Below are 18,671 nucleotides of genomic sequence, written 5' to 3'. Positions count from 1 at the left end.
CTCCAACCCTTCTCAAGAAATTCTCGCAGAGGTCGACGCCCTTCTCGCCAAAGGGGCTATTCGGCCTTCTCCATCGGTACAGGACCCTCAAGGCTACTTCTCCAGGTACTTTACGGTCCCGAAGAGGGGTGGGGGCCTCCGCCCAATTTTGGACTTACGCATGCTCAATGCCTTCATACGTCCAACCAAGTTCAGGATGGTCTCCATCGCCTCCATCCTCCCGATGCTGCAGCGCGGAGACTACTTCGTATCTATAGACCTTCGAGACGCCTATTTCCACGTGGCGATTCGAGAGAACCACAGGCGCTTCCTCTCTTTCAAAGTTCTCGACCAGACCTACCAGTTCACCTTTTTACCCTTTGGCCTCGTTACGGCCCCAAGGGTCTTTACCAAAGTCGTCGCTGTCGTGGCGGCCCACCTCCGGCTCCAGGGAATCACAGTCTTCCCTTATCTAGACGACTGGCTTCTGGTCGAATCCGACCCTGCCCTCCTCCGACGTCACGTCGACTACACCCTCTCTCTTCTAAAATCTCTCGGTCTCCAGCTAAACCACGAAAAATCTCACCTCACCCCGTCGAACAAAATCCGCTTCATCGGCGCTCTGTTCGACTCAATCGCTCAGACTGTCTCTCTTCCGCTAGACAGGTTTCTGGCCCTTCGACAACAGATCATCTTTTGCGAGACCCACCGGAGGGTTCGGGCTCGGTCCATCCAGGTTCTCCTCGGCCACATGGCCTCCACAGTCCTCACGACCCCGTTGGCCAGGCTCCATCTCCGGACTCTGCAGAGGTGGTTCATAGACGTTTTCAAGCCGTTTCGCCACCCCAACTCGAGGTTCCTCTCGGTCCCGCCCCACGTTCGTCGGTCGCTTCTCTGGTGGAAATCCCTCTCCAACGTCTGCAGGGGTCTCCCGTTCCACCCGGTTCCCCCCTCCACCACCATAACCACAGACTCTTCCAATTTCGGCTGGGGAGCCCACATGAAAGGTCTCACTGTTCGAGGCCTCTGGTCTCCCTCCGAGAAGGCCAATCACATAAACTTTCTGGAACTCCTTGCCATCTTCAAGGCTCTGAAAGCCTTCTCCCGCCTGATCTCCCAAAGATCTGTCCTCGTCCAATCAGACAACACAGTAGCAGTCTTCTACATCAACAAACAGGGCGGCACGGGCTCAAGGAAGCTGATGCTTCTCTCCTCCCAGCTGTGGTATTGGTGCATAGCCCGCAACATTCAAATCTCGGCGATTCACCTTCCCGGGACCCAGAACAACTTGGCAGACGCCCTCAGCAGGATGACGACTTCCTCCCACGAGTGGATGCTCGATCCCGAGACTCTTCTTTCTCTTTTTCTCAAATGGGGTGTTCCCACTCTAGACCTTTTCGCCTCTCCTCAGAACGCTCAACTGCCTCGGTACGGGGCGAGACTTCCCCCATCTTCCTCTCCAGGCTGCCTGGGAGACGCCTTCCTTCTGGACTGGTCGGCGGAACCGATCTATCTCTTTCCGCCCTTTCCTCTCATACCGAGGGTCCTACAGAAACTCCGGTCGGTACCGATGTCGGCGATCCTGATAGCTCCAGCCTGGCCCCGTCAATCTTGGTTCCCGGCTCTTCTTCGCCTCTCCAAAGCGACCTTCTTCACTCTGCCCCTTCTACCTCATCTCTTGTCCAGAGAGAACGGCCAGATCCTGCACCCGGATCTCTCCTCTCTACATCTCACTGCTTGGAGGATTCTCGCCTGACTTCCCTCCCGCATAACCTACAGGAGGTCCTCCGCGCAGCTCACAAGCCGGCTACAACCAAGGCCTACACTTATAAAATTTCTCGCTTTCGTTCCTTTCTTCGCTCTCGAAAAATTACTGTTTTCCCAACCTCGATACCGATTGTGCTGGACTTCCTTATGTCTCTGGCAGATCAAAAACTTTCTCTTGCCTCTATGAAATCTTACCTGGCCGCTCTATCCTGGTGTTTTCAACAACATGGTAGACCATCGCTGTTCTCCGATCACCTTGTAAAAACCTTCTTGAAAGGCTACAATAACATCTGCCCGCCGTCTCAGCCTCCTACTCCGGGTTGGAGCCTCGAGCTCGTCCTTTCCCAGCTCACTGCTTCTCCTTTCGAACCATTGGCTTCGACCGACCTTCGTCTCCTGTCTTGGAAGGTTGCCTTCCTGGTGGCCATAACTTCAGCGCGCAGGCCTTCGGAGCTGGCCGCCCTTCGGGTTGATGAACCTTACCTCCGTTTTCATCACGACCGCGCCGTTCTCCGTCCGGACATCACCTTCCTTCCCAAGGTGGTCTCGGCCTTTCACCTTAACCAGGACATTGTCCTTCCTGCCTTCTTTCCAGACCCCTCGTCTCCCCTTGAGCGGAGACTGCACCTCCTTGATGTGCGTAGAGCACTTCTCTTCTACCGGGACCGTACTAAGGACATTCGAAAGACCCCTAAACTTTTCGTGGCCCACGCTCCAGATAAGCTGGGGAATCCTATCTCTTCACAAAGACTGTCCCATTGGATTGCTCAGGCCATCGAACTGGCCTATGAACTAGCCAAACGCCCAACCCCTCCGTCGGTTCGCCCGCGTTCGACGAGAGGCCTCTCCACGTCGACTGCCTTCCTAAGGGGCATTCCCCTAGACTCCATCTGCAGGGCAGCGATCTGGTCCAACCCCCTTACATTTGTGTCCCACTATAGGGTAGACCAAAGGACTCTGAAGGATTCAGCCTTTGCTAGGGCAGTTTTATCTTCATGCTTGTCTTAACTTTATACATTTATGACTTCTCTGCGGGTGTTTATTCTCATGCAACCCTTTTTTGTTGTTTCTCCTGTTCGTTACATGTTTGCACTGCTCTCTTGACAATTTGTGCCTTATTTACAAATACCTTTCCCCCCCTTTGGGAAATGATGTTCCTACTTGCACATGTGCTCTTAAAGGGTTATATCATGCCTTACCGGGCTGCTCTCGGTGTCTGGCGTGTGTTGATGCGATACTTTATTGGGTCCTCGGACCATGTTCTGATGTTAATAAACATATGTTTGGACAGTTTCTCGCTGTCAGGGTTTGCTTAGCCCGCCTCCAAGACCTAAGCTTGCTAGTCTCCATTAGTGTGCATTCACAGAGTACACGAAGAAAAAGGACAGGTTGCTCACCTGTAACCATGTTTCTTCGAGTGTACTCTGTGAATTCACACAAGCCCGCCCTTCCTTCCCCTCTGGCAAACCCTCTTCCTTTCTCGTTGCCTTAGCGGCGTAGGAACTGGGGAGGAGACGCCGAGGGCTGCCTTATATGCCCTCCGGGGACGGAGGGGCGTGGCTACCGCCAAAATTTGAACTTCAGCTTGGGAAGAGTTTCCGTTGGGACCTGCGCAGGCGCAGCCTCTCCATTAGTGTGAATTCACAGAGTACACTCGAAGAAACATGGTTACAGGTGAGCAACCTGTCCATATAGTTTAAATAACAGAAATATAGAATTGTAATATATAACTGTATTTAATAAATCAAAAACTATTTACTACCGTTATTACCATGTACAACAATCTATGGTACCTCTTGCAGTTTCCACGCTGATTTCTCTCGGTTGTAGTTTCAATGTAATCATGAATAATGAATATAATAATATAATAGTAATAATATAATAATATTCTACAATAATAATTTTATATATATATATATATATATATATATATATATATATATATATACACACACTAGCTGTGCCCAGCCACACGTTGCTGTGGCATTGTCTGGTGGTGTTGGTGAGAAATTGTTGAGGTAGTGGTGGTATTGAATGTCTGTTGTATGGTAGTCTTTATGTTTAGTATGCACACTGAAGTGGATTATATGGCAGTGTGGAGTCAAAATAATCCAGTTCAAAGCAGATAATATAAGATTCTAAGTGGGTTATATAGCTGTGTGGAAGGGTCTTGAGTCTACACTGCCATATAATCCAGTTAAAATCTGATAATCTGTGGAAGAGGCCTAAGTAAGGCCTAACTGTGCCTGTCCCCTGGGCTGAGTCGGTTGCTAGGAGACCAAGTTGGCGGAGCCAGGCCTGTAGCGAGGGGGTGGTTTTAGGGGTTCAAATCCCCCCCCCCCCGAAATTTTTCAGGTTATAAAAAAAATCTGGTTTACTCATGAATTTTAACTGGTTAACCAAATCCCCATCCTAAGTCTATGAGACACAAAACATTAAGAGTCCCTCCAGGCACTATCTCAAGCAGATATTGACAGGTTTGTAGCAGGGAGGGGTGTGTGCTAGAGGTTCAACCCCCCCCCCCCAAATTTTCAAAACCCCTCCCGAAAATTTTTTCTGGCTATGGCCCTGGGCGGAGCTTAGCCTTCTAACTGGCAGCAATTGGATAAAAACTATTATTCCTCTCCCTGTAATTAGGACTTTATTTTTCTTTTCTTTTTGTTGTATCAACCTAGAGCCGTGAATGATGGGTTGTGTTGTCAAATTTCGAGGTTGGGGGGCCTGTAGTTTTGTTGTTTTGTCCGCTGCCCTGATGCCATCACTCTTTTATATATATAGGTATATGTATGTATGTATGTAATGTGCATAATTCCCATGGAGTAAACAACAAAACCACTGGACCAAATCACACCAAATTTGGCCACAAAAGACATTAGTCATCCAATCAAGCTGCATGCGGCAGCGTGTCAGCAAAAATGGCTAGGTGTGTCAGTGCTGACACACGTGTCATAGGTTGGCCATCACTGTCCTAACCAGAGCTGTCACCATCATGCTTTAGGGTCCTGAGTGTCTTCGTTCCCTGCCTTCAGAAACCTGTCTATCTTTCTTTATTTCTTTATCTCTCTGCCTTTCTTCCTTTGTCCCCTGTGCTCCATTGGAAGAGGACTCTTCCATCCTTTCCTTCCGCTACAGGCTGTTCTGGTTAGCGGGTGAGTCATGGAGAGATGAAGGGCATTCAATCCCCACCTGTCATGGTGGCGGGAGGGAGGGAGGCGGAGTGCGGGGGTGTTTCCCGGCTCCGTAGTCGTCGTCTTTGCCGTGGCAAAATATGGGGTGAGGGGAAGGCAGGAAGGAGGCAAGCCAGGAAAATGCTGGCCGCCAAGAGAGAAACCCAGCGGCCGCCTTAGCATGCTGAGCACGGCGGAGCTGGCCGTAAATGCCTTTGACTTTGGATAAAGCCAAGCAAGAAAATTGATGTTCTTTTCCATCCTATTAGCAAGAGCTTAGTTCCAGCGAGGAGAAAAATGATGATTAAAAGGGTCAAGTCCACTCGGCTTCAAACAGGGTGTACCTTGGACATAGTGTTTCTCTAAGATCTTGGCTCAGGGATGTTGGGGAGAGGAGAGGGCGGCGGCAATCGGTGGCAATTGGGTGCTGCTTACCGAGCGGTTAGGAAAGTGGAGTGCCTTGTTCCCTTCTCTGCACCGTCATGGCCATTGCTCATGCTTTTTTTACTATTTACAGGTAGAGGATGCAGCACAGCTGAGAAAACACAATTGCATGCCAAAAGCTCCCAAGTTCCAGGCATTTCCCATTAAAAGCCTCAACTGGGAAATTATAAAATCCAATACAGTAGAGTCTCACTTATTCAACATAAACGGGCCGGCACAATGTTGGATAAGCGAATATGTTGGATAAAAAGGAGGCACTAAGAAAAAGCTTATTAAACATCAAATTAGGTAATCATTATACAAATTAAGCACCAAAACATCATGTAATACAACAAATTTGACAGAAAAAGTAGTTCAATATGCAGTAATGTTATGTAGTAATTACTGTATTTACGAATTTAGCACCAAAATATCACGATGTATTGAAAACATTGACTACAAAAATGCGTTGGATAATCCAGAATGTTGGATAAGCGAGTGTTGGATAAGTGAGACTACTCTAATTGGAATGATACCATAAGGGCCATGTGGTCCAAAACCTGTCCAGGCAGGAAGCTATAATGAAAGCACTCAAAGAAGATGGCCATCCAGCCTATGTTTGAAAACCTTCAGGGAAAGAGTCCAGTTTCCTTCAGTCCACTATTGGACCGCTTTTCTAGCAGATTTGAGCAACTTTAGGAGAACTGACAGCCTACTAACACAAGAAGTCCCTAAAATTTTCCTTCAGTAAAGTACCATCTCCCTGCAGTAAAGAACTGGTGGGATCACAAACCTGCAAAAGTATTGGAGAATGAGCACGCAAAGATACTTTGGGACTTCCGAATCCAAACTGACAAAGTTCTGGAACACAACACACCAGACATCACAGTGGTGGAAAGGAAAAAGGTTTGGATCATTAATGTTGCCATCCCAGGTGACAGTCACATTGACGAAAAACAACAGGAAAAACTCAGCCGCTATCAGGACCTCAAGATTGAACTTCAAAGACTCTGGCAGAAACCAGTGCAGGTGGTCCCGGTGGTGATGGGCACATTGGGTGCCGTGCCAAAAGATCTCAGCCGGCATTGGGAAACAACAGACATTGACAAAATTACGATCTGCCAGCTGCAAAAGGCCACCCTACTGGGATCTGCACGCATCATCCGAAAATACATCACACAGTCCTAGACACTTGGGAAGTGTTCGACTTGTGATTTTGTGATACGAAATCCAGCATATCTATCTTGTTTGCTGTGTCATACAGTGTCGTTGTGTCAATAATAATAATAATAATAATAATAATATATTTATATTCCACCCTATCTCCCTGGAGGGACTCAGGATGGATTCCAAACATTCAATGCCCGAACATAACAATACACCCATAACAAGAAAAATCGACAACCTATAAAACATAAATATAAAGACAAATTATGACTTAACAAATTAAATTGAATTAAAAACTCAACCTGTTACATCAGACTTAAAACAAAACATCGAATATTGAACAGAAGCGTCAATTTCCCAGTTCCTTGGGGGCAAATAGATTGATCATTGCTCAAATGTCTATTGAGCTGGCGGGGCGAATGGGACATGGATACAAATGGTAGCTATTAATCAGAGGTATCATGGTAGTATATACTCCTCAGTGCACCCCAACTCTCGGGGGGTTGTGGGGACATTTCCACCATGTTTTAAAGCCCTTGTGGGTAATTTTAAACCCAAAAGAGACCTTTTTCCTCCCCCCCAAATGGAAGTGATTAGAAATAGCTCCTGGTTTGTGTGAGGTTTTTTTAAGTCTTTAATATGGCAAAAATGCCCCTTCCCCAATTGCATTATTGGGTGTTTTCCAACAAAACCTTTTGATCTTGAGTTGTTCAAGGGCTGTAAATATTACTTGAGGGATGCATGCAGCCAGTGGGCTGAACCTGGCCCATTCCTGTATAATTGTCAAGGTCTTCCTAATTTTTCGGTGGAGCCCCTTTTCTTGTAATTTGAATCCATCTCATGCTTTGGGTTCTGGACCAGCAGAAAATAAGCTCACTCCATCTTCTGCATGACATCCCTTCGTTTCTTAAACTCAGCTTTCCTCTCTCAAATCTTCTCCAACTAAACATACGCAGCTCCTTAAGCTGTTCCTCACGGAGCTTAGTTTCCAAACGTTTTACGATCTTGATTGCTCTCCTCTGGACACATTCCAACTTGTCAATATTGAACTGGGGTGCCAGATGGACCTGGTTGAAGCCACTTCCATAATTCTCTCCACATTTTGGAGCGCACAGAGTAGTGGCTTCAAGGGAAAAAAATCCCTTTTACTGCCTCATCACACCAGAGCATGGATCCACTTTAAATCAGTTTCTGTCTTCTGCAGAATTCTTGGGTTTGTAGTTTGGTGAGGCCCAGGACCTTTCTGGCTGAGCTCTTAAAGTGGGTTTGAAGTAGATTTAAAGTGGATCCAAACTCTAGTGAGATGAGGTCGAAAGGATCTGACCACACTTCCATGGTTTGCCTTTAGTCAAATTGGGGTGTCCGTGCACAATTCATAAAGGCAGTGATCCTAATGGAAAAAAAGTCCTATGAAATGTGTAGGCCAGGGGTCCCCAAACTAAGGCCCGGGGGCCGGATGCGGCCCATCGAAGCCATTCATCCGGCCCCCATGGCACAAGGGCATAAGGGGGTTGGGCTAAATGACCCAAGGGGTCTCTTCTTCTCTTACAACCCTTATTATTATTATTATTATTATTATTATTATTATTATTATTATTATTATTATTATTATTATTATTATTAACATTAAGGCTGGGTGGCCATCTGTCAGGGGTGCTTTGCTTGTGCTTTTGGTGCACAGAGGCAGACGAGGGTTGGACTTAATGGCCCAAGGTGTCTCTTCCAACCCTCTTTATTAATTATTATTATTATTATTAACATTGAGGCTGGGTGGCCATCTGTCAGGGGTGCTTTGCTTGTGTTTTCGGTGCACAAAGGCAGAAGGGGATTGGACTCAGTGGCCCAAAGGGTCTCTTCCAACCCTTTTAAAATTATTATTGCTATTATTATTATTATTATTATTATTATTATTATTATTATTATTAACATTGAGGCTGGGTGGCCATCTGTCAGGGGTGCTTTGCTTGTGCTTTCGGTACACAAAGGCAGAAGGGGATTGGACTCAATGGCCCAAAGGGTCTCTTCCAACCCTCTTTTTATTATTATTGCTGTTGTTATTATTATTATTATTATTATTATTATTATTATTATTATTATTATTATTATTATTAACATTGAGGCTGGGTGGCCATCTGTCAGGGGTGCTTTGCTTGTGCTTTCGGTACACAAAGGCAGAAGGGGATTGGACTCAATGGCCCAAAGGGTCTCTTCCAACCCTCTTTTTATTATTATTGCTGTTGTTGTTATTATTATTATTATTATTATTTATTGCTCGGTGGCCAACTATAGTCCGGCCCTCCAACGGTCCGAAGGATTATGAACTGGCCCCCTGCTTAAAAAGTTTGGGGACCCCTGGTGTAGGCTTACCATAAGCCAACAAGAGTCTTGAAAGAATACACATACAGACCACCATTAACTGGTACCGGTATTGGAGTTAGACTATCTTGTTGTGCAAGTTACCATGAACATTGGGACAAATAAGAGAATCGTAGAATCATAGAGTTAGAAGAGACCTCGTGGGCCATCCAGTCCAACCCCATTCTGCCAAGAAGCAGGAAATTCACATTTAAAGCAACCCTGACAGATGGCCATCCAGCCTCTGCTTAAAAGCCTCCAAAGAAGGAGCCTCCACCACACTCTGCGGCAGAGAGTTCCACTGCCGAACAGCCCTCACAGTGGGGAAATTCTTCCTGATGTTCAGGCGGAATCTCCTTTCCTGTGGTTTCCGCGTCCTAGTCTGCAGGGCAGCAGAAAACAAGCTTGCTCCCTCCTCCCTATGACTTCCTCTCACATATTTATCCATGACTATCATGTCTCCTCTCAACTGTGGGAGTTGAAGTTCAAAACACCTGGAGGCCCAAAGGTTGGGAACCACTGCCTTACGGGAAATGGTTTAGTCACCTATTAGGAAATCGATTGGACATTGGATAAGACAATGGCTGAATGTTTCATTCGCACACTTGGGGAAACAGTTGTCATTCCATTGCAGTGTTTATCCTTCTTCTGTTTTAACCATATATTATTTTAATTTGTAAGCTACTTTGAGCCTTGATTGGTGGAGAAAGTTTGAATCCTGGTTTTGTGGTGTAAATCAAACTACGCTAAGAAGTACCTAAGTAACTAGATGGAGCCAAATCTCAGCTGTATCGGAGAAGATATGTGCACTGATCTCAAAGAGAAATGCTTGAAATTGCAGTCTGAAATTGGACAATGGGAGAAAGAACAAAGTGGAGGAGTCTCCTACTGTTTCCTTCACTACTGAACTGTGGTCTGCATCCCCTGAGTCACTCCTTATGATGTTCAGATCTCTCACTTGATCCTCAGCAAAATTGCATCCATAGAATTGCTGTCATAGAATATTCTGTGTTTAAGTGCTAAAGTATGAATCCCCTGGACTGCCAAAAGACAAACAGGTTCTAGAGCAGATCAAGCCTGAACTCTCCCTAGAAGTCAAGAGGACTAAGCTGAGACTGACATCTTCCTCACAGTATTTTGGATATACTGTGAAAAGACATGACTCATTAGAAATGACAAGGATGCTTGGTATGGTAGGATGCAGTAGGAAATGGGAAAGATTGTATTATAGGTGAATAGACATAACCAAGGAAGCCATGGCTGCCCTGAACTTGCAAGACCTGAGCAAGGCTGCGGATAACAGGGTGACTCATTTGTAGCGTCACCGTATGTCAAAGTCAACTTAATGGCAGTTAACAGCAACAAAGTGCTGCCCTTTGGTTCTTGGCATCCTCAGCTTTGGCTACTCTTGGAGGGAATAGGAATAATAAGCAGTTGCCCAGACAAAGAGGAGACAAACCAGAAAAAGGCATACCAAATGAGATGTACTGGGAAGGGAGACAGCTGTGAGAAGAGAAAGGAGGGGAATTTCCAGAAGCCTCCTGACCAAAGGTCTTACCATGATGCAAACACACAGAGTGAAACATTGTCTGAACCATAATGGATTTGGTCAAGATTATGTCAGGTTGTGAGGTCTTAGTAGCCGTGATGGATAGAAAATGAAAACTGTTTGTATTCTAAAATTATCATGTGGTTGGCAGGAAGAGAGAAAGAGGATCAGAGGAGATGTCCAGCCGAGTGTAGAGTCTTCTGTGTGTTGTCGAAGGCTTTCATGGCCAGAATCACTGGGTTGATATGAGTTTTCCGGGCTTATATGGCCATGTTCCAAAAGCATTCGCTCCTGATGTTTCACCCACATCTATGGCAGGCATCCTCAGAGGTTGTGAGATCTGTTGGAAACTAGGACAAGGGAGGTTTATATATCTGTGAAAGTACCAGGGTGGGAGAAAGAATTCTTGTCTGTTGGAGGCAAGTGTGAATGTCGCAATTAATAACCTTATAACCATTGAAAAGCCTTGCAGCTTCAAAGCTTGGCTGCTTCTTGCCTGAGGGAATCCTTTGTTGGGAGGTCCTGATTATTTCTTGTCTGGAATTCCACTGTTTTCAAAGTGTTGTTCTTTATTACTGTTCTGATTTTAGAGTTTTTTAAATACTGGCAGCCAGATTTTGTTCATTTTCATGGTTTCCTCCTTTCTGTTGGAAGTGTCCACATGCTTGTGGATTTCAATGGCTTCTCTGTGTAGTCTGACATGATGGTTGTTGGAGTGGTCCAACATTTCTGTGTTCTCTAATAGTATGCTGTGTCCAGGTTGGTCCATCAAGTACTTTGCTGTGGCTGACTTCTCTGGTTGAGTTAGTCTGCAGTGCCTTTCATGTTCCTTGATTCATGTTTGGGCAATACTACATTTGGTGGTCCCTATGTAGACTTGTCCACAGCCGCATGGTATACGGTAGACTCCTGCAGAGGTGAGAGGATCCAACAAATAGCATTTGTTGGATTTTCTTAGTGGGTCTGTAGATAGTTTGTAGGTTGTGTTTCTTCATCAGTTTCCCTTGATGTATGGTAAGAACACCTTTCCTTTGGGTGGGTCTCTGTCTTTACTCCCATGGCTTGTTCTTGCAGCTCTTCTGGTGTCTATGGTCTTCTGTAAGTCTTCTGTAACTTTGTTCCTCTTCTCTTCCAGGTGAGCCGAGTCCTACGGCCCGGTGGGCGCTTCATCTCCATCACTTTTGCTCAGCCTCATTTCCGCAAGCGCCATTATGCCCAAGCTGCCTATGGGTGGTCCATTCGACATGCCACATATGGAGATGGCTTTCACTACTTCTTCTACGTCATGGCGAAGGGTGAGGAGCTGTCCCCCTCTGACCTGGCACTGGGGCAGAGCCTCCACCTGCGCCCCAGGAGCCCCAGCCCCATCCGCTTCCTCCAAGACTCAGACGGCGAGAACTACCTCTCCACCATTGAGCTGTGAGCTCCTGGGAAGGAGGAAGCATGTCGGACAGACATTTATGTCAAACCGCTTGTGGGACCACATGCTACTAATACACCAATCTGCCTGCTCTGTCCACTGCCAAAATGTCTCCAGGTCTCTTTGGCGTATTTAATCATCGGTTCTTGTTTAAAAATCTGATGCCATCGCTGCGGTTCGCGAGAGGTGCCAGCTCCCCTCGGAGCAGAATAGGGACATTTTCCGATGCCAACTCCGTGGTAGAAAAGAACATCTTTCCCTCCCACTTTGAATGGATCCTGCTGCTTGCACCTTGGAGTTGTGAACCAGCTTGTGCAAAGAGGGCCAAAAGGATCCCTGGGATTATTTTTAATCTTATCTGTGTGCCATGATCTTGTCCCCGTTTGTACTGGGGTGGTGCTGGGATGTGCTTTGCAGTTTCCCGGCAGGCTTCTCTTTGAAGAGGAAAAATCCAGGCTTTGGAGCCATCCTCTTTGCCAACTTTGGAGTAGTTTCTATTTTCAATTATTTTTTAAATAAACAGCAGCTGGCACTGCCAAATTATAGTCATTGTCTCTTATGTTTTTCCCCCTCTTTTGCATCTTTTTTTCACCTTATCATCCTGGATATGATAATGAGAAAACAGCCATGAGTGTGGGATTCTTAGGCCCCTTCTACACTGCTATACAGTGTTCCCTCACTACTTCGCGGATTCGCTATTTCACGGTTTTTCAATAGACTCCAAAAGAGTATTATAAATCATAGGAAAATTCAATTTACAGCCTAAGGAAGGGAAGAAGGAGAAGCCAAAGGAAGAGAAAAGGAGCCCAAGCGGCAACGGGAAGAGAAGGAGGTGATTTATCAACACACCATTGGTTGATAAAGACTTAAAATAGTGTATAACTACTAAAATAATGTATAAATATTAAAATAAATATAGTGTCCCTACTTTGCGGGTTTTCACTTGTTGCGGGTGGTCCTGGAACCTAACCCCAGTGATAAGTGAGGGAACACTGTATACGAGTAAAATCAAGATTGTCGGCTTTGAACTGGATTATATGGCAGTGTAGACTCAGATAATCGAGTTCAAAGCAGATAATGTAGATTTTGATAATCTGGATTATATAGCAGTGTAGAAGGGACCTTAGTGAGGTGTTCGGTGAGTTTTCTGGAACACCTTTTGCCAGCCTGGTGCTTTTCAGGTGTTTTTCCTGAAGTTCCTATCATCTTAAACCAGCATGATGAACATTGTAGTCATACGAATGAAAAGCAATGCCTCCACCTTCGTTACTTCGGTTTGGATGGGAATATTTTAATAAATCAAATGCAGAAATAATCCTTAGAATGTGCTCTTTAACTACCACTGTTCACTTTTCCATGTAATCACCAGACAATTGGATACATTTCTGCCAACTATGAACAAGTTTTCTGAAGCCGTCACGGAAGAAGTCAATTCTGTTTCCGCAACCAGCGTCTCACAATCCCCATTGTGCTCAGATATTCCAACAGCCAAGCAAAGCAATAATGTGACCCACACGTTCTTGTGAAATGCCAATTATGCTTGAAATTTCTCTCTGAGTGATACGACGAACGTCCTAAATCAATCTGTCAACCTTTTGCTTGTGAAACTCGGTGGTTGCTGTCACAGGACATCCAACTCTTTGTTTGTCACGCAAGTCAGATGTTCCCACCTCAACATTTTAAAACTTACTCGCCCAACGACACACAGTGCTCACATCAACACAATCACCATAAACAGCTTGCATTCTCTGATGAATCTCCTTTGGGGCGACACCTTCTGCTGTCAAGAATTCAATGACTGCACGTTGCTTAAGTCTGTGCAGGGTTCCATACTTGGCACTTTAACAACACAACCGTTCAATGTTAAGGCTTCCTGCCAAATGGAACTATAGAGGAGAGTCTACTGAACAAGCCAGTACCTGTCGCAGACCAGGACTGCCATCTGTTGAGGAGTTGCGAAGGTGGAGGCATTACTTTTCATTCAACCCTCGTAGAATCATAAAGTTGGAAGAGACCTCATGGGCCATCCAGGCCAACCCCCTGCCAAGAAGCAAGAAAATCGCATTCAAAGCACCCCCGACAGATAGCCATCCAGCCTCTGTTTAAAAGCCTCCAAAGAAGGAGCCTCCACCACACTCTGAGGCAGAGAGTTCCACTGCTGAACAGGGTTGTTTTTATGGGAAGAGGGCAAAATCCCCAAATAATAATTCTACCTTCACCTCCTGATGTTTTCCTCCAGTCCCCAAACTGGAAGCCATACTTTACCCATTCCTGTTTTCAAAGTAAAGACCTTTTGCATTTGGTCCATTTGTGCCGAGGAATTAAGATTTGAGGACTAAGGGAGCAGTTGTTGATGGACTGGAGAGGAAAATCGGAAAGCTAAGCACTGCACATTTGCTTTCTGGGTGCTTAGCGTGAGCCGTCTCTCCAGTTTTAATTTGTGAATGCTAATGAGATCTAGAACCCTACCGAGTTCCTTTTAAAGACACAAAATGTGTCAGTGTGGTGCAGGTTTGGGGGAAGCAATGGGGAGAAGGAGGCTTGTATTTAAGACAGTTGCCCATGTGAATGGCATGCTCTAGTTTTAGGAAAATCGTAGCTGGGTTAAATATAGGTAGAACTTGAGTTTTTGCTGTGATTAATGTGTGAGTTCAGCGAGGGAGCACAGCAGGTAGCTCTGGGCACAGAAATCAACTTTTTGAATGTGTGTCTTTCAGTGTTTTAAATAGCACATAGCTATACATATCTACCCAGAAACAAACCACATTGAATTCAACAGAACTCATTCACAGGTAGATTTGTGTAGGACTGCAGACAAAAAGGAGCAAGTTTCCAAACTCTTAATACAGTCATGGGCAAATTTCGGCCCTCCAGGTGTTTTGGACGTCAACTCCCACAATTCCTAACAGCCTATCGGCTGTTAGGAATTGTGGGAGTTGACGTCCAAAACACCTGGAGGGCTGAAGTTTGCCCATGTCTGAAGAACAAATTCCTATGCACACTGCACATATATTATTTTGAAGTAAAATAACAAAATGGTGGCGATCGGCACATTGGGTGCCGTGCCCAAAGATCTCAGCCAGCATTTGGAAACAATAGACATTGACAAAATTACGTTCTGCCAACTGCAAAAGGCACATCATCCGAAAATACATCACACAGTCCTAGACACTTGGGAAGTGTTCGATTTGTGATTTTGTGATATGAAATCCAGCATATCTATCTTGTTTGCTGTGTCATACAACGTCGTTGTGTCAATAATAATAATAATAATAATAATAAACAATCCAGAGCAAAAGAGAAAACTGGCGAAAGAAGGCTCTCCACGGACAGTTCCTGGGAAAAATCGAGAGCCAAATTGACAAAGAAAAAACATGGCTGTGGTTCACAAGTGGAACTTTGAAAAAGGAGACGGAGGGCCTGATTCTGGCAGCCCAAGAACAAGCCATTAGAACCAATGCTATCAAAGCCAAAATAGAAAAGTCGATGATAGATCCCAAATGTAGACTGCAAGGAAGCAGATGAAACAATAGATCACATCCTCAGCGGCTGCAAGAAGATCGCACAGACAAACTACAAGCAGAGACATAACACCATTGCTCAGATGATTCATTGGAACTTGTGCCACAAATACCATCTGCCTGTGACAAAGAACTGGTGGGATCAAAAGTGACAGAGAATGAACATGTCAAGCTACTCTGGGACTTCCGAATTCAGACAGACAGGGTTTTGGAGCACAAGACTCCTGACTTCACGATCGTGTTAAAAAACAAAGTATAGACTGTCAATGTTGCACTCCCAGGGGACAGCAGGATTGAAGAGAAACAACTGGAAAACCTGACACGATATGAGGATTTAAAGATCAAATTGCAAAGACTGTGGCACAAGCCAGTCAAGGTGTGCCAGTGGTGATCGGCACACTGGAGACAGTGCCTAAAGACCTTGGCCTGCACTTAAACACAATTGGCACTGACAAAATCCCCACCTGCCAGCTGCAAAAGGCCACCTTACTGGGATCTGCACGCATTATTCGCCGATACATCACACAGTCCTAGACATTTGGGAAGTGTCCAACATGTGATCCAATACAACAGACAGAGTGTCTGCTGTGGACTCATCTTGTTGTGTTTCAAAATAATAAAAAAGAGGGTTGGAAGGGATCCCTTGGGCCATTTAGTCCAACCCCTTCTGCCTTTGTGAACCAAAAGCACTAGCAAAGCAACCCTTAATAATTAATCATTAATAAAATTACCCCTCTCCGGGAATGGGAATGAGAAAGGGTTATGTAGTGTATAAGTGTGTGGGAAGGGTTTATAAAGACTTAAAATAGTGTATAATTACTAAAACAATGTATAGGGCTCGGGCTGTGGCGCAGGCTGGAGAACAGCTGCAATCAATCACTGCAATGAATCACTCTGACCAGGAGGTCATGAGTTCGAGGCCCGGCTTGGAGCCTATGTTTGTTTGTCTTTGTTCTATGTTAAAGGCATTGAATGTTTGCCTTTATGTGTGCAATGTGATCTGCCCTGAGTCCCCTTCGGGGTGAGAAGGGCGGAATATAAATGCTGTAAATAAATAATAAATATTAAAATAAATATAGCGTCCCGCGATAAGTGAGGGAACACTGAATTCCTTATCCAGAAATCCAAAATACTCCAAAATTCAAAATTGTCCACATGATTAGCTACGTTAGTGGCACCTTTGCTTCCTCGTGGTTCAGTCTGCACAAACTTTGTTTCATACACAAAACTATTTCAAAAAAAAAAAATACTGTATAAAAGTAGCTCCAGGCTATGTGTATAAGGTGCCCATGAAACATAAATGAATTCCATTTTTATACTTAGGCCCCATCTTCGAGGTAGCTCATTATGTACATATATGCAAATGCAGATATTCCAGCACCAGAAACACTTCTGGTCCCAGGCGTTTCAGATAAGGGATACCCGACCTGTTGACAGTGGAAAGACTCGCATGCTGATTGTCTGGCTCCTTATTTCAAAAAGAAAACATTCTGGCATAAAATTTGGAAAATTTCCACTCGAAATGCTTCTGAAAAATGCTGCGACAAAAGTACATAAGCAGCACCTAGAATACTCACTACATCAGATCTGTATTAATATTTATATATCTGTCTATTTCTGCTGTTCCCACTTCATACTTGTTATTTTTGAAAGTAGCTTTATGACATTTCACCACCACTGTAAAAAAAACCAACAACAACCAGGAGACATATTACCCCCAAAAGTCTGAAACTGTACTCACTCTCTGCTCCACTTTTCAGAATCTAAAAGGACACAACAGTCAGATTTCCATTGCTAGAGAGAGTGCTATTGCGTCAATGAAAAATCAGACCAAGATTCACATCTCGGCCAACATCTGGTCAACCAGATGTTCCCAGAGTGCCTGCAAGGTTAGTCTCAAAACTGTGAGCCCTGCCATTGCTCCTCTTCCAGTTTTGGGATTCGGTGTCATGCTGTCTCTGAACATGGAGGTTTCGTTTGGTTGTGAGATCCGATAACTGGACTGCTATGAGTTTTCTGGGCTGTATGGCCATGTTCCAGAGTCATTCTCTCCTGATGTTTCGCCCACATCTATGGCAGGCATCTTCAGAGCTTGTGAGGTATATTGGAAACTAGACAATGGAAGTTTATTTATTTGTGGAAGGTCCAGGGTGGGAGAAAGAACTCTTATATATTGGAGGCAAGTGTGAATGTTGCAACTGGCCACATTGACTAGCATTGAAAGGCCTTGCAGCTTCAAGGCCTGGCTGATTCCTTTGTTGGGGGGTGTATACACAGCATATTATTTGAGAACACAGAAATGCTGGACCACTGCAACAACTACCATGTCAGACTACACAGAGAACCATTGAAATCCACAAGAATGTGGACAATTTCAACAGAAAGGAGGAAACCATGAAAATGAACAAAATCTGGCTACCAGTATATTTGTAAAAAAAACTCTAAAGTTTAATGCTGGTACCCATAATTTGTTGTTTGTGCTGTCTTGATTCTGGTTTTATAAACACTAGGAAACAGGAGAATTCCAGATAGCAAACATCAAGTGCCAGTTAACCCAAACAAAGTATGCCTCCAGGCAACAACAGCCAGGGTACCTCTATGCAAATACCCTCACCGATTGGTTTTTCAGCTACAAGGTAAAGGTTTCCCCTGACATTAAGTTCAGTCGCATCCAACTCTGGGGGTTGGTGCTCATTTCCATTTCTAAGCCGACAGAGCCAGCGTTGTCCGTAGACACCTCCAAGATCATGTGGCCAGCATAACTGCATGGAGTGCCGTTACCTTCCTGCCGGAGCGGTACCTATTGATTTACTCACATTTGCATGTTTTCAAACTGCTAGGTTGGCAGAAGCTGGAGCTAAGAGCAGGAGCTCATGCCGCTGCCCGGATTCGAACCGGCAAATTTTTGGTCCGCAAGTTCAGCAGCTCAGCGGTTTAACCCGCTGTGCCACTGGGGGCTCCAGCTACAAAGCTACACAATGCTGATCAAGCTTTCTAATTTCAACATTCACCCTTGCTTCAAACAGACAAGGGTTCTGTCTCCCACCATGCACATTCCATGGGTATATTTACACTCCACTTGCCTCATTTCCAACAGACCTCTGAACAAAGCTCTGAGAATGCTTGCCACAGATGCAGGCGAAACATCATGAGAGAATGCTCCTGGAACATGGCCATACATCCCGAAAAACTCACAGCAACCCGGTGGCCTAGATGTGTTGTGACTCAGCTAGAACCTCAGATTGACTCTGATGGGGATTATGGGATTCAGGTTCAAAATCAGGTTCAGGATGTCCCTATTGTAGAAGATGAGGAACAGAGTT

General features: G+C 45.1%; 1 protein-coding gene across 1 annotated transcript in view; it reads left to right on the top strand.

The window, feature by feature from the left end:
* Positions 1-12,372, top strand: part of eef1akmt4 (EEF1A lysine methyltransferase 4) — a 60,538-nt gene extending 48,166 nt beyond the window's left edge. Inside the window, exon 3 of the mRNA XM_062976855.1 lies at positions 11,543-12,372. Within this exon, the coding sequence (XP_062832925.1) occupies positions 11,543-11,830 (288 nt within the window). The 3' untranslated portion in view covers positions 11,831-12,372. The remainder of the gene's footprint in view (positions 1-11,542) is intronic.
* Positions 12,373-18,671: the final 6,299 nt, after the last annotated feature.

The sequence above is a fragment of the Anolis carolinensis genome, chromosome 3 (genome assembly GCF_035594765.1).
Source record: "Anolis carolinensis isolate JA03-04 chromosome 3, rAnoCar3.1.pri, whole genome shotgun sequence".
NCBI lineage: Eukaryota > Metazoa > Chordata > Lepidosauria > Squamata > Dactyloidae > Anolis > Anolis carolinensis.
The sequence above is the reverse complement of the archived record's forward strand: the minus strand, read 5'-3'. Positions and strand labels throughout refer to the sequence as shown.